Raw genomic sequence first — 16,712 nt, 5'->3', positions numbered from 1 at the left:
TTTGAGTCTTTTTGTTTGTTTGTTTGTCCTTTTTTCTTTGATCATTTATTTTGTTTCTTAAATTCCACATGAGTAACATCACGGGGTATTTGTCTTTCTCTGACTTATTTCACTTAGCATGAATACACTGTAGACCCATCCACGCTGTTGCGAATGGCAAGATTTCGTTCTTTATTATGGCTGAGTAATATTCACACTCAAAAGTTCTTTATCCACTCATCTATTGATGGGCATTTGGGTCGCTTCTATATTTTGACTATTGTACATAATGCCGCAACAAACGTAGGTATTCTTTGGGTAAATACCCAATAGTGCAATTATTGGGTCATACAGTAATTCTGTTTTTAATTTTTTTTGAGGAACCTCCATACTATTTTCCACAGTGACTGCATCAGTTTGAACTCCCACCAACATTGCAGTGGGGTTCCTTTTTTTCCACATACTTGCCAAAACTTGCTGTTTCTTGAGTTTTTTTATTTTAGCCATTATGAGAGGTATGAGGTGATATCTCATTGTAGTTTTGGTTGTGTTCCCCTGATGATTAGTGATGTTGATAGGGAAATTTTAATACTTCACTTTTTAAATACCTATTTAAATTGTTTCATAAGGCTTATATGTTCAAGCTGTTCATTCATTTTTCTTTTAAAATAAATGTGCTAAATATAATGTTTGTAATTATTACTGACATTTTCACATCTAGAATAAAAGCCACTCAGTAATAGTGTCCATAAAATTATAGAGACTCTATTTTACATTTTAGTAAGTTTCTGTAAATAACTTAAGAGCAAAAATTAGAAGTGAAATTTTCTTTTTACTGCAAAGCATGGAACCAGAATAACTGCTGAATTGCAAATATTTATCCAGGCTCTGTTCTAAGCCTGCAAGCAAACAAAAAAATACTTGAATTTCTGCCAAAGGAGATGTTAAAAAATAGCTATAGTTTGAGATTGAAAAAGATGTAACAGCCTATAAAGAAAAAGTAAGCCTATGACTTTGGGAGAAAATAAGTTTTAAATTGTCAGGTAAAAATGGATAAACTGCATTTTCTAAAGTGAACAGTTATAGTTGCATGAGGGATAGAAATTTCACCAAAACTTCAGATTTAACTAGAGGTCAAGTATTCAAGCATAACAAAATATCCAATTAATTTAATTATCATGTGGCTTAGTGGTTAAATGCAAATAAATCTAACCTTTCTAGGAAATATATCTAGACATACATCCACCTGTGTGTATTTTCACAAAAGTCTATGAGAAAACCAACTGGTTATCATTGAATGTGATTTATGAGCAAGGGTCTCTTGCTTCTTTGTGTGAGAGTCATTCATATTTCCTATAATGATTACGTATAATTTATTTGATATTCTCCCTTGCCCCATTTCATTAATCAACATAATAAGCTCTTAGCATAACTATGTCCCTTGCATTTACGTTTCTGATCTCCTCTAGTGGATCTGGCAATCTAGTAGATTATGACCAGTATGGGACTTCTGTCATTCAAGAAGTTGACTTCTCCAGCACTGACATTTTTAGCTTTCCCATTCTTTCTGTGCCTCCATTCCTCCTAGTGTCTCTCCTGAAGAATGCCTTGAGCATTTAATACCTGGCACACTGTTGGATGCTAGAGATCCGTGGTAGATACGGGCTACCTTATTCCAGTCTGATGTGCGTCTGTAATTGCAGCAAACAGACAAATAGAAACGGTGTCTTGTATTCAGGGGAAGCTGGTTGTGTTTTTGCCTGTGCTCTTTACCCATCCCAGAATGTGTCTTTCTCACGTGGTAGACAGGGACTGTGGAACAAATTACTACTCATTTTTTGAGACTAGGTTTAAACATAGTGGTTGAGTGGGTTGATCCTTCATTTCATTGGCATAGCATCTTATTCAGCCTCTAGAAGAGTACCTGGCAGAAAGTAGATGTTTAATAGATTAATAAATGTTAAGTACTTTTACTGAATGAAGTTAATTATGTATGTCACTGTGGTATTTATAGTACCTAGTGGGTGAAAGATGTGAGTATATGTGCCTATGCATGTGTATGTGCATTACAATATGGTGTATTTAAAAGACAATAAATTAAAGCAGAAAAACCAGGAAAGATTTCATACATTTAATAGCATTTGATTAGAGGTTTGAATATGAGGAATTATGTGAAGGGTTGGAGAGAGGAAAGAGGACATTTCAAACATTTGATACAACATTACTATGTTCCAGGCATAAGTAATATGCCTGGAACATAGTAATTTTTAATGGGAAAGCCATCCATTCAAGAAAATTGGAGCAGAATAACACAGGGGTTAAAAAGAATAGCATGGAATTGGAGGGCTTCACTTTACACCTTGACTACCACTGTGTTTTGTCAGGTGACATTGAAACAAGCCATTTCCCCTCCCAATACCTCAGTAGCATTATCTATCGTATGAGAAAAAAGACTACCTACTTCACAGAATGGTGGAGAGAATTACAATATACATAGAAAATACTTTGGATATAGCATATATTTTTTACTATGTGTTGTAGTTATTGTTAAGAATTTTTAAAGAGGGGCGTCTGGGTGGCTCAGTGGGTTAAAGCCTCTGCCTTCGGCTCAGGTCATGATCCCAGAGTCCTGGGATCAAGCTCCATATCGCGCTCTCTGCTCAGCAGGGAGCCTGCTTCCTCCTCTCTCCCTGCCTGCCTCTCTGCCTTCTTGTGATCTCCATCTGTCAAATAAATAAGTAAAATCTTAAAAAAAAAAAAGAATTTTTAGGAGAGAAAATTATAATGGACACTTAGATTTTGAAGGAACTAGGAAGATATGCTGGTAAGTTTGGGGTTTGTTTCTTATTTCTTGTTTAAACTTTACTTATTTTGTTTCAATATCGCATAGTTTCAAAGTTACTATGCTCTGCTTCCTAATACTGTCACATTAGAGGTTAGGATCGCAGCCTGTATATTAAGGGGACACAAACATTCAGTTGATAACCCCATACAAAGTGATTATGAATGACATTTTAAAGTAAAGTTCTAGAAATATTTTTAAAAAACAGGAAATAATGTGTTTAATTATTGTAATTCAATGTAATAGTTTTTAAAAGCTGACGTGTGTTTTATTGCTTTAGACTATATATCAAAAAGTTTTTTCCCCTATGATTAGAGATTATGTTCTTTAAAATAATTAAATTCCAGCATTATCTGAAAAATGTTCTTTTTTAAAAAAGTGAAAATGGGGGTGCCTGGGTGGCTCAGTGGGTTGAGCCGCTGCCTTCGGCTCGGGTCATGATCTCAGGATCCTGGGATCGAGTCCCGCATCGGGAATCTCTGCTCAGCAGGGAGCCTGCTTCCCTCTCTCTCTCTCTGCCTGCCTCTCTGTCTAGTGTGAACTCTCTCTGTCAAATAAATAAATAAACTCTTTAAAAAAATAAATAAAAAGTGAAAAATGTATTACTGCTCTTTGAAAAACATCTTTTCTGATGTCAGTCTTACAATATGGGGTATTCCCCAACAGTAATTTTGCTCCATTATGTTTCCACTAGTAAGATGTTTTAGAAGCTAAAAATCATATTTTAACAGGAGAAAACATTATAAGGAATAGATTTAGGTAGCTATTGTTCCTGTTTTGTAATTGTCAGTGCAAGGAAACATGTTTTAATAGGTACCATACAGGAAAAGAGAAAGAGATACTTTCAGAATGGAACATTTCCATTGTTAGATTGAAGAAACGATAATCAGTTGAAAGTATATTGGTCAAATCCTGTAAATCTTCTGTACGAGGTGGGAGTGGAGAGCTGAAGGTAGTGCCTTGTTAATGCAGCAGTTAATTGTATTTCGAGGGAAGTATTTGCTACTGTAAAGTCAGACACATTTGTGCAAGGTAGACCATGTTGACAGTGCCAGGCATTACTTTGTTAATATCTTAGGTACTAACAGGCCTTCTTTTTATTTCAGATATATGTGGACTGCGTGGTCTATGTCAAATTCATAGAAACAAAAAATGTAAAAATTACTTCATTTCCTTGAAATTATTTCTGAGAAAGGGGGTGATTGCAAAAGAATCAAAATATCTAAAATGACCTTTTAATTAATTGGAACCCCCAATAATGGTGATGATTGATAATAGCTACCAATTATTGAGTCTTTATTATTTACCAGGGAATACAGTAGACCCATCAAATAGATTATATAATTTGTAATTGCAATAACCTTTTAAGTTATATTTATCTATCCCTCGTAACTGTCCATACTTTATAACAGTTAAGGTTCAGATAATTTCAATAATATGCCCAAGGTCTTACTAATATGAGGTCAAAACCACAGCAACCTCAATATTCAAAGCCCATTTTCTTTGGCTTAATATAAGCCTGAGTCTCTTCAATATGTTTTCAGCAGTATGACATGAATTATCTGTCATATTTTCTACCTGCCATTAACTCTTTACACCTGCATTTATATTCCTTTTTGGTAGTCTAACATTTTCTGTGTTGTCACTAAAAATCTATTTTCCTTTATTTTGTTCTTCTGGAAACTGAAAAACCTGAAGTTATTACATTTGCAATCTTTTTGCTAGGTTTCTTATTGACATTTTATTTTCTAACAAATGTAATTGGGTTTTCTTCTTCTTCTTATCTTTCAATTTTTTTAGAATTTTTTGACCCAGCTTGAGCAATAATGGCACACTTATGCCTGAGAACACATTGTAAGACCAAGTGCTTATAAATAATAGAGGATAATATTGGTTTGAATGCATGCCAGGAACTTCTACTCTTCTCTAAAAGTGTTTGAGCAGAATATATTGTGCTTTAAAGGGATTCCATCTACTTGAAAACTGCAGTTTCTGGAAGCACTTTATATATTCTTCATAGCTTTACAAGCTATATCCCAGAGGAGCCTGATTCCATAACCTTAGTATTATTGAACAGTGGTGTACACAGTGTCTTTGTTTTATAAACAAGATAAAAAAAACAAAAAAAAAAAAAACAAAAAAACCCAAACATCATGTGCTTCCTCAGAAAGTGTATAGTTTCACCTTGGGTTCAGTTCTATGCAACACAATAGAGAGCAGGCAAAGAATGCCAAGTAAGCCTTGCACTTATGATAGCTTGGGGGATGGGCAGAATTTGGGAAGAACTGTCAGAAGGAAGCGGCTACAGACTTTAGTAATCCTCAGAGCAATAACACAGGGCAGTCTAGGAGGTTGCTAGGGATAATAGCACATGCTTCACATGCTAAACTGTTAGTCGATTCACTTATAAAAGCTGCTGCCAAGTTGAACAAAAAAAAGACAAAAGGACAGTTTTGATGAAGAAAAACGATATATTATTTGGCTAAAATGTGCAGTTGTATACATGAAACTTGTAGCATAGTCAGATAAGCTCCATTTAGAAAGTCTTCTGGAAGAAAATGAGCAATATTTATGGTACCTGCAATTTATACATATCCCTTAATTTCATTTAATCCTCTGAATATCTATGTCAACTCAGCAGAGTGGGCCTTAATTTACAGATGATGAAACAGAATTAAGGAGATTTAATCGCTGTTTTCAAGGTCACACATTAATTAGTGGCGGAGCTAGGGTTCAAGTTCTTCCTCAGAGTTTTGAAAAGTCAAGGTAACACGTACATTGTGCTTAGAAAGACTCTTGGCATACAGTGAGCCCTATAGGAACGTTACTGTTATTCCCCATCATTATTATTACATGGCTTAATGAAAGGGGACTTTCTGTATGTTTTTCCCTTTTGTTTAGTGCACACAAAATACACAGCCACCGTAATAGGAGTTTTCTCTCTGTCTGTCTCTCTCTCTCTCTCTCTCTCAGCAACTTCTCTATTAAGGTTTAGAGAAAGCCTCTGCTGTGCAAAAGTTATTGATTATTTGATGTTTTCTGTGTCACAGCATTCAGACATTCCCCTTGGCCTGTGGTTATTTTGTGTTTAACCCTCTCCTACCCACCTCATGTAAGCGACGGTTTCTGACCAGCAGGAACAATAGAGAATAACTGAATGGGAGGCATTCCGAAAGTTTCATTAAGGACTTGTCAAATAGCAATTCGCTTTGCCATTTTCACTTAAAAAGCTCTCAGACTTGTTATTTGAATGAGTGTCCAGTTCAGTTAAAGAGGAACTTACAGGTAGACTCAGGAAGGGGGAAAGTCAAAAGGAAAAAGGTTAGACGCCATTGCCACCGTCATTTTAGAGCAACACGCTCATGTTGGAATACATTAAACAGCAGTATATAGCTTTTTTATCTAAGAATTAATGCAGAGAATACATTTTTTTTTTTTTTCACAAAATGTTTTTCATCTGAGGATCAAAAGTCCCAGCTATTTCCAGTAGCAGCATCTGTTGCTTTACCAGTTTCCACAGAGATGAGCTCGTGTTGATTTTCATCACATTTGTTCCAGTCTGGAATCTGGTTAAAATACGCAAACAGCCACACTGTCAGTTAAGAGTTGCAATTGTATAGTGTCCTGTAAATAATGCCCTTCACCTGCCTGCGTTTATTTCGATTCTAATGGCGTTTGCAATGATGAATCCAAGCATGGATTATTTAAAAATGATTTAGAGTAAGAAGCGTAAGATAAAACAATGTAGGAGGAATCATACTATGCTCCACACATGTTCTTAGGGAACATAATTATATTTACTTTAAATCTTTTCACTTGCGCTTTATTGTTTTAACATCATTTTCGGAAAACTTTTGTAAAAAGAAGTCGTCTGTCAATTCTGGGTTCTCTTAGAACATTGTCCAAACTGCAGATGGACCGTCATAGGCATTTCTCTGTTATCCGACTTACAGAGCTTTAATATCATTATCCATATGTTGGCTGCACATTAATATTCTGAGTCGAAACCAGATTTAAAAATGATGATGCTGGATACAAAAATACTGATTCAAAGGGACACATGCACCCCAATATTTATAGCATCATTATCAACAGTAGCCAAATTATGGAAAGAGTCCAAATGTCCATCAACTGATGAATGGATAAAAAAGACAGTATGTGTGTGTGTGTGTGGGTGTGCATGTGCACGCATACATACATAGTCTTTTCTGGACTGTATATCTTTTCAGTGGTTAGGGAGTAGGTGAAGAGTATAAGAAGATGTCTCAGTGTCACCTTGTCCTGAGAAGGGCCTCCCCATCTTTGACTCTCGCCGCCTGCCTGTCAAGTCCACAGTGTCCAGGTCACATAAAAAGAGAAGCCTGAGTGGAAATTACAGCACCAGCAGTTTTTTTTTTTTTTTTTGGTCATATTTATTTATTTATTTATTTTTAAAATGATTTTTTATTTTTTATAAACATATATTTTTATCCCCAGGGGTACAGGTCTGTGAATCGCCAGGTTTACACACTTCACAGCACTCACCAAAGCACATACCCTCCCCAATGTCCATAATCCCACCCCCTTCTGCCAAACCCCCTCCCCCCAGCAACCCTCCGTTTGTTTTTTGAGATTAAGAGTCACTTATGGTTTGTCTCCCTCCCAATCCCATCTTGTTTCATTGATTCTTCTCCTACCCACTTAAGCCCCCATGTTGCATCACCACTTCCTCATATCAGGGAGATCATGATAGTTGTCTTTCTCTGCTTGACTTATTTCGCTAAGCATGATACGCTCTAGTTCCATCCATGTTGTTGCAAATGGCAAGATTTCATTTCTTTTGATGGCTGCATAGTATTCCATTGTGTATATATACCACATCTTCTTGATCCATTCATCTGTTGATGGACATCTAGGTTCTTTCCATAGTTTGGCTATTGTGGACATTGCTGCTATAAACATTCGGGTGCACGTGCCCCTTTGGATCGCTATGTTTGTATCTTTAGGGTAAATACCCAATAGTGCAATTGCTGGGTCATAGGGCAGTTCTATTTTCAACATTTTGAGGAACCTCCATGCTGTTTTCCAGAGTGGCTGCACCAGCTTGCATTCCCACCAACAGTGTAGGAGGGTTCCCCTTTCTCCGCATCCTCGCCAGCATCTGTCATTTCCTGACTTGTTGATTTTAGCCATTCTGACTGGTGTGAGGTGATATCTCACTGTGGTTTTGATTTGTATTTCCCTGATGCCGAGTGATATGGAGCACTTTTTCATGTGTCTGTTGGCCAAGCACCAGCAGTTTTCATGGGCTTGTTTGCTCCCTCCCATTTTCACACTGTTAGTATTATTATCATTACAAAACTAAAGGATTCTTGGGAGCCTCTCCCCTCCTTTCCCTTGGGTGCCTCTTGACAGATCTTGGCCCTACCAACACCCCCTTTATTTCTAGGTTTAAAAAAAAAAAAAAAAAGTGAAAGGAACTGCAGGGGTGGGGACGGGCTCAAGTGTCAGGAGTCTGAGGGGTGATTCAGGGCCAGGGCCAGGCCCTTGAAGGTTGAGAAGAGTCCCAAGGGCTCCAGCAAGGGCCTTCCCTTAGGGCCTAATAGGCCTAGGAAAGTCTTCCTCCCACCCCAGCCCAACTCAGGGTCTGCAGCAGGAGGATAATTAGTTTTGGGTTCAGAAAGGAGGAACAGAAAGCCCATTCTGCATGGACCCAAGGGCCAAACCCAATCTACATACAAAACACATACATATACATATAATGGAATATTACTCAGCCATCGAAAAAGAACAAAATTTTGCTATTTGCAACCATGTGACTGGAGCTAGAATGTGTTTTGCTAAATGAATTAAGTCAAAGAAAGACGAATATCGTATGATTTCACTTATGGGTAGAATTTAAGAAATGAAACTGATGAACACGGGGGAATAAAAAGAAAAGCCAAGCATAAAACAGACTCTTAAATATGGAGAGCAAACCGAGGGTTGCTGGAGGGGAAGTGGGCAGAGGGATGGGTTAAATGGGTGATAAGGATTAAGGGGGGCACTTGTGGTAAGCACTGCGTATGTAAGTAGATGAATCACAGAATTCTACTTCAGAAACTAACATTATATATTATTTAACTGGAATGTAGATAAAGACTTAAAACAAACAAACAAAAATCGCAGGGGTGTCTGAGTGGTGCAGTTGATTAAATAAAACACCTGTCTTTGGCACAAGTCATGATCCAAGGGTCCTGAGCTGGAGCCCCGCATAGGGCTTCCCCTGCTTGTGCTCTCTCCCTCTCTCAAATAAACACATAAATAAAATCTTTGAAAAAAGAAAAAAAATTTTAAAAACTATGATGTTGTTGAACGGGAAATGTTTATATTTGTGTACCGACGTCTAATGAAAGTGGAAAACAAACAGCAGAAAACAAACGAGGGTTAAAGCGCTGGTAAATGTTCTTGGTATAATTACTCAGGTATGGTCGTGGTTTTAGTCACCTTGCTGCAGGCCTTCTTAATACACCCAGGCTTCTACACTTAGTCTCCCTAGCTATTAGAGATACTTAGGCGAAAAATAAGAAACCATAAAAGTTGGGAATATGAGTAATGTATGCTTTTCCATATTTTAAAACATTTTGAATATTTAACCAACCATTTCCAAAAAGCGAGTAGCTATCTGGTATCTAGTCATTTTCAAACTTAATTTTCTGTGTTGCTAATATGGCACAAATTACTAAGTTTTTAAAATTCCCCACTTATTGTGATGCAGTAACACTAATTTTCAGGAACAATAGGAAATGCAAATGATCACTCCAGAGCAGTAAATTCAGCAGTTACTATTAAGCATTGCCTAAATACCAAGCACTGTTTCGTGCCCTTGTTCCCAAACTCTCAAAGGCTTTATAAGAGGGTACCACTCCTCTGCTTTGTAGAAGAAAGAACCGAAGCTCAGGGAGTTTCAGCTAATTTTCACAAGCTACTTAAGTAATGGAGTTGACAGCCAAATTTATATACTTTTCAATTTTATAAAGATGCTGCCTCCCAAGTATTGGTTTGCTATGGAAGAAAGTTAGTTATTTCATATAGTAGAATAAAATCTCCCCACCACACTTTGCTGTCAGAATCATCCACTGGCATTTGAGTAACAATGCTTACAGGTATTCTTATGTGATCAAATGTTGAAATTGCCTATTGACGTTGTAGATATCATTGTACCTTAAGCACCTTAAAAATCCAATGCCTGTTTCCCCAAAGAGAAAATTTTGTAAGACTTTATTTCCTCCATTTTCCCCCACCATTTAAATTTCTATAGTGTTTTTTCCATGATTTATGGTAACTTCAGGGGAAACAACTCAGGGGAAATAAGCATTGGAGATCAGCAATGTGGTATATTATAATGACAAAGAATGGGGACAGAATTTTTATTTTTAGTTTCATCTTCCTTTCCCAATGTAAAAAGTCACTAAAATGAAATGAGCTAAGATGGTGACAGCAATAAAATTTTGTTTCAAAATTTACTCTTTTATTGTTATAAGTAATTGAACAAAGTTAGGATCTGAATTTACTTCAGCGATTAATATATACATACATTTATAGTGACCAAAGGACAAACCTACAAACCTACATGACCCTCAGTTATATTGACTGTGTGCCCTTACTTCAGATAATTCTATCCACCATCAATTTTCAATGGAATAATATTTAAAAATTAAAGTGGGGTTATAAAGGAAGTACTACCACTTAGCAGTAAATATATATTTATGATCTTTTTCTTAAATTTAAATTAATATCCTGGACCAGAAAGATACATAAAGAATTTACAAGAGTAACTGCTTTTGGAGAGAAACGAAATGTTACTTCTTTAAAGAAATATTGGGTACTTATTTATTTTATTTTTGTAACTTAATGGGTTTGTACATTTATAGTGGTCATTTATTCTAGGTACTGTGCTAGATCTTTAAACTATTCAAAATAAAGTCAAGTAAATATATCAGGCAATACATTTTTGAGTATTTTCTAAATTAGTGTTGATATGTAATTTTTTCATGAAATAGACACTAAGAAATCATTTGAAAAGACAGATGCTACTGTATGCATGTCTATAAAACTTACAAATTACCTTTTAAACTAATTTTGTTATCTCATATATAAATGTTTCTGGGAACTATTCCAGATAAGATGTTGACTATGAAGACTGGCATTTGGCTAGTATTAGATTTTCACCATGACAGTTAATATGATAGTTGGTTTAGAATGGGGCTCCTAATTAAAATAACAGAACATGATGGCAAAGTAAAAAGAAAGATCACCCCCCCCAGAAATTAAAATAATACAGTATTTTCTTTACAGCTTCCTAGATCTATGCCCAAGGGAGTTCAACAGATAATCATTTCTCTGAGCGTTATATTCCTTATCTAATTTAGACATAGGGATATTTTCTTGTTAGGATGATATTGAGAATTAGAAATAATAGATAGAGAGCACCTAACCCAGTGCCAGCCTCAGTTATTTTAAAAACATCTAGAAAAAGATGGTATATAAGTGTAACAACTGCTTCCTTGGTGATATATCACTGATAGTTCCAAGGCAAGATCTTGGAAAGATTCAAGGAAGAAATCATCTTCAATATTGCTTTTTAGTTATGCATTTATCCTAATTCCAGGTATTATATGTGTGATCACAGTCATGGGGAAAAGACAGAATAACACATTATCCAGACTATTCCAGGCTTTAAATACAATAGAAATTACTTATAAACTGACAGAGAGAGAATAGAAATGTAACGGAAAGATTGTCATCATTTGGTTAAAATGTACTTAATTTTACAGAGATGCATTTTTACAACGTGTCTATCCTATTACGCTTTAATAGGTTCTACTAGAAGTTTGATAGTAAGGTAGGAGAAAGTGAATTTTATAAGTTACAGGGAATTATTTCTTGTGACTAAAATAAGATTGTGTAATATGTATAATATGTGTATTCTTTTACTTCCAGTGTTCACATCTCTAACGAATATCAGAGGTGGACTGCTTTAATAGTAATTCACTCTAACTCACAAATTTGCGAAGAGAATGTGGTGGGGTAAAAATGAGTAGCATGAAGTAAACAATATCCAAGTAACATAACATGTAAATAGCAAAACTTTTGATCTGATATCCAGCATCCAGTCTCAGAGATCCCTATAGCAGGAATAAAATCAGAAACAACACGTTGGCACAGATTACTGATTTTAGCGTATGGATTTCTAAGACTTTAGCAAAAGTTCATCCTGTCCTTAAAGGTCCAGACAAATAGAACCACTGCAATGACCTTCCATTATCCGATATAAAAATATTTTCAACTTTTATTCATTAAGCAAATACTTGCGATAGTTATATTTGCTCTCATTTAAGAAGACATTCTATGACACATTTAACATTTTTGTACGTTATTGGATCTCATGCTTACAGCAGTCCTGGGATGCAGGTATTTTCATGCTTTATAGAATAGGGAAGTGATACTCAGTAAAGTGTCAAGATTTTTTAAGTTTACACAGTGCTAACATTTGGATGCAAAGTCAGGTTTGTTTCATATCTCACATGGCTTCGTGAACAAAGGAAAATGATTTTGTGATTTCTCCACTTCTTCTAGAGCTACGTATGTTATGAAATTGGTCTGTGCCATTTTTACTTTTGGTTCGTGGATGAAAGGCAATTAATCATGCATTGATCTACCGCCCTCAAAACATTACAGTAAAAATTCCATGTTTTTCATTGGAAGAAAGTCTATGTAACAAAACCATTGACATGAAAACTTTTAACATATTCTTTTACTTAGTCTACTTAGATAAAGAGTTCAAAGATTAAGTAAGAAAGCAAATGAATTCCTTTGGTCAAACTGACTTTCTATTTCCTTCTATTATGTATAATTTATCAAAGATTTTCTTTTTGCTTGTAGGGATGACTTGTCAAGCTCGAACATCTTACACTGAAGATGAAGTTCTTTGGGGTCACCGCTTCTTTCCTGTGATTTCCTTAGAAGAAGGGTTCTTTAAAGTTGATTACTCCCAGTTCCATGCGACATTTGAAGTACCCACCCCACCTTATAGTGTGAAAGAACAGGAGGAGATGCTTCTTATGTCATCCCCTTTAATAGCACCAGCCATAACTAACAGCAAAGAAAGACATAACTCTGTGGAATGCTTAGATGGACTAGATGACATTACTACAAAACTTCCATCGAAGCTGCAGAAAATTACCGGAAGAGAAGACTTTCCCAAAAAACTCTTGAGGATGAGTTCCACAACTTCAGAAAAAGCCTACAGCTTGGGAGATTTGCCCATGAAACTTCAACGAATAAGTTCAGTTCCTGGCAACTCAGAAGAAAAACTGGTATCTAAAACCACCAAGATGTTGTCTGACCCCATGAGCCAGTCAGTGGCCGATTTGCCACCAAAGCTTCAAAAGATAGCAGGAGGAGCAGCCAGGATGGAAGGCAATCTCCCAGCCAAATTAAGAAAAATGAACTCTGATCGGTTCACATAACAAAACACCCCCATAGGCATTATTTACTGTATGATTTAGTAATAGTCCAATATTTGGCTGATGAGGTAATTCTCGAAGGAATCCGAAAGGTACATTTTACCCCCAGTCATATATGCATATTTGAGAACCCTTTCTTCCCAAGTATTGCCACTGTGCAGAAAGCAAAAGTTGTGTGAAGGGAGGGCATCTTAAGAAAGTTCTTATTAACGGGCATGTATTATCACATCAAGCATGCAATAATGTGCAAATTTTGCATTTAGTTTTATGGCATGATTTATATATGGTATATTTATATTGTATATTCTGGAAAAAATATATATATATATTTAAAGAGGTGGTACTCTTCACGACATTTCTAACATATGTATTAAGCCAAACATGAGTGGATAGCTTTCAGGGCGATAAAACTATATATATGTGTGTGTGTGTGTGTGTATATGTACACACACACACACACACACACACATACATACATATATATCCGATAAAATTGTGATGTTTTGTTCAAACTTGTAGTTCTTGTGCATGTTTACTTTATTAGGCTAGGAAGGCTTCTGGCATTAATTATTAATACCAAATATTTTAGCCTTAAATTATTTGTCATTTAAAAATCTGATTTAATGTTTTCTTGCTGTTTAAGGTCCTGGGAGGTTATCAATTGTACTTTATATGAGGGAGTCACATAAGTCTATGCTATTTATGGCCCTGCATAAATATAACCATTATATATTTAACTTGTAAATTTTAGAACATACCAATATGCTAAAAATTTCTTATGATTTTTAAAGGTTGGTAGTACTAGGGGAAAATTGGTTAATTTGAGAATTGGTCCTTTTCTGGACTACTTGAAGTCTCAAAATCTGTTTTGTAAATGATCTAACACAAACATGAGCTCTGAGCAAATGCTGAATCATTGTCATCATCAGTAGTAGCCAACTTACATTGAATGTATCAGAATCTGCCTGAAATTACATAATGAATGGTCCCTGTTTCAAAGTGAGTCAATTGGTAACATTTCCACTCTGTTTCTGGAATTTCTGTCATTTTAAAAACCAATAATTTATTCTTGAGGAGATTCAACAATACAACAAATGATAAATATTTATGCTTAAAATATGTATGTCTAAATGAGTCTCTTTTTTAATGCTGTTCTCTTGTTTGTGGCATTTATTGTATCAGGACAAGACTTTTTCCTCATCTGGGGAACCTATCCCACCCATGTCTGTCACTCTATTCGGGAAGAATGTTGTGTATATATACCTGAGAGAATTTTAAATTAGATGAATTGAAAATATTTTACCCCTGTGGGCTTTTTTGTTTGCTTGTGTGTTTGGTAAACACTGATTTTATTGGTGTCTTGGATCCCTGGCCTACCAAAGTGATTTTAGCTGTACTCTTTTTCTAACCCCAAGGTCTGATATTTATTACTCGTTAGTGGAAATAAAAACTATTGCTCAGAAGAACACCTACAAAGTAAAGATTTGGAATGCAGAGATTTTTATGAAAATTTATATAAGTGCTCCTTACCAAAATATCATGGATTTTCCTATAAAATTTCTTTGGGCATTGCATTGTAAGTCTGTCCAGAATTAAGCTATTTCTCCTTCTTAATATCTAAATCCTTAATGGCTGGTTTGGGGTCCCGTTGTTTCCCACTTTTTAGCAATCCTGTGGTGATTTTCTTAGTGGAAAATTATTACATCAACAGTTCTATCATAACTACAATAATACCTTCTGGCTACCTCTGTATCAACCAAATTCTGTAGGTGCGGACATATCCCAGGGAATAGTTACTGGCAAAATGATCAACCTTGAGCATTCATCCACTGTGAATAGAGCTAGTCGCTCTACCCCTTGATCCCATTTGCTGCTTATAGAAAATGAAACTGTAGCAGAGAGAAAAGGGGGTCTAGGGGACATGAGATATTTATTATCAGTGGAAGAAACTCCATGGATCATTTAGTCCAAACACTTAAAACTAAATAGAGCCATAATTTAATTTGAGGAGTCATTCTAATTTGTCTTTGGTACCAAGGAGAGTATGGGACCAAAAACAAAATCTCTGAATGTATTCGCTCATTCATTCAACAAAATGTTTGCATGACTTTTATGTCCTAGGCAGTTTTAGGTCCTGGAGATTTGGCTATGACTAAGTCAGAGGAGGTCAGTGCCCATTTGAACACTGCATATTGGAGGAGAGTGGGAAGGGGGCCTGTGGAGACAGAACACAAATGAGATCATTTCAGATACTCAAAATATCAGTTTAAGAAAGATAAGACACCAGAATGGAAAATGACTGGGTGAAGAATTGATTATTTTAGAAGAGGTGACTGGCTTAGGGAGGGAGTGATATTTCTACAGACATCTGAATAATGAATAATGAGAAAGAACCACTCTTGCCAAAATTAATTTCTCTCAGTGATGCTATTCCTTTATCTTTTCCACATATGTATGGGAAAGGTACGAATTCTGCATGTAATTGCAGTTTACCCTGTATTGCTAAGTTGATCAGAGGTCCCAGTTTACCCTGGAAAGTTCCAGTTCATATCTGTCGTACCTGTGTAATTAATAATAGCACCCCCTTTGACTCTTAGAATGTCCTGGTTTGGATGATACATTATATGGTGACTCTATGTTTTTGTTGAAACTAACTAAATTATGAAGACTGATATATTTGGATAAAAATAAAGAATTGCTTTTTCTTCTCTTTTTGCTGATTTTTTTGACACTGATCATTCCAAGAAAGATCATCTCCATTTCATAGATTTCAGCCTGCAGGACTTCTTATCAAAGTGATTTCATGTAACATTTGTTCAATCTGTATATGACATGTTTTCTTAGCAGTGAAAAGTTATGAATTTTATTGACTGAATAAAACATAAATCTCTGGTATTTCCATTTCAGGAAGTTATAAGAGCTCAAATGAAAGGTAATAAAAGTCAACTGAAGTCAGGATAATTGTCAGCCCACCAATGTGGTGACTATTGGAAAGCAAAATGTAATATGTTCATTGAACTGAATAACTCTGCTTAACAACTGGAAACTAGTCCCTTTTGTGGGATTTTCATGGTATAGCTCCTGTCATGGTAAAATATTTCATTCTATTTATCCAAATGATGTGAATAAAAGAAATATGATTATTTTGATAATGTCTATCTTCAATTGAAATATTCTTCTCAGCAATATGTGAATAGTTTTGTAAATATATATAAATTAAAAGTGAGAATATTTTATCATTAGTTATTTCTGAAAAATTCTTATGTGGTTTTAAATTCATCTATATATAGCTTTAAATACTAAGAAATGTATTTAGTTGTCTCAGTACTGAAGAGCCTATTTGTCTAGAGAGGATGGGGCAAAAATGGGTTATTTCTGTTGGAGAAAGAATGAGATTATAGAGA

General features: G+C 35.6%; 1 protein-coding gene across 3 annotated transcripts in view; it reads left to right on the top strand.

The window, feature by feature from the left end:
* KCNJ3 (potassium inwardly rectifying channel subfamily J member 3) overlaps positions 1 to 16,018 on the top strand; it is a 151,323-nt gene extending 135,305 nt beyond the window's left edge. For 2 of the 3 annotated variants that reach the window (XM_082689436.1, XM_082689435.1), the window contains one exon: positions 12,725 to 16,018. In XM_082689436.1, coding sequence (XP_082545562.1) covers positions 12,725 to 13,311 — 587 coding nt within the window. In that variant the 3' untranslated portion in view covers positions 13,312 to 16,018. The remainder of the gene's footprint in view (positions 1 to 12,724) is intronic. The other variant, XM_082689439.1, reaches the window with a different exon arrangement.
* Positions 16,019 to 16,712: the final 694 nt, after the last annotated feature.

This window comes from Mustela nivalis (assembly GCF_964662115.1).
Source record: "Mustela nivalis genome assembly, chromosome: 11".
Taxonomy (NCBI): domain Eukaryota; kingdom Metazoa; phylum Chordata; class Mammalia; order Carnivora; family Mustelidae; genus Mustela; species Mustela nivalis.
This window is presented reverse-complemented; position numbering and strand designations above follow the sequence as displayed.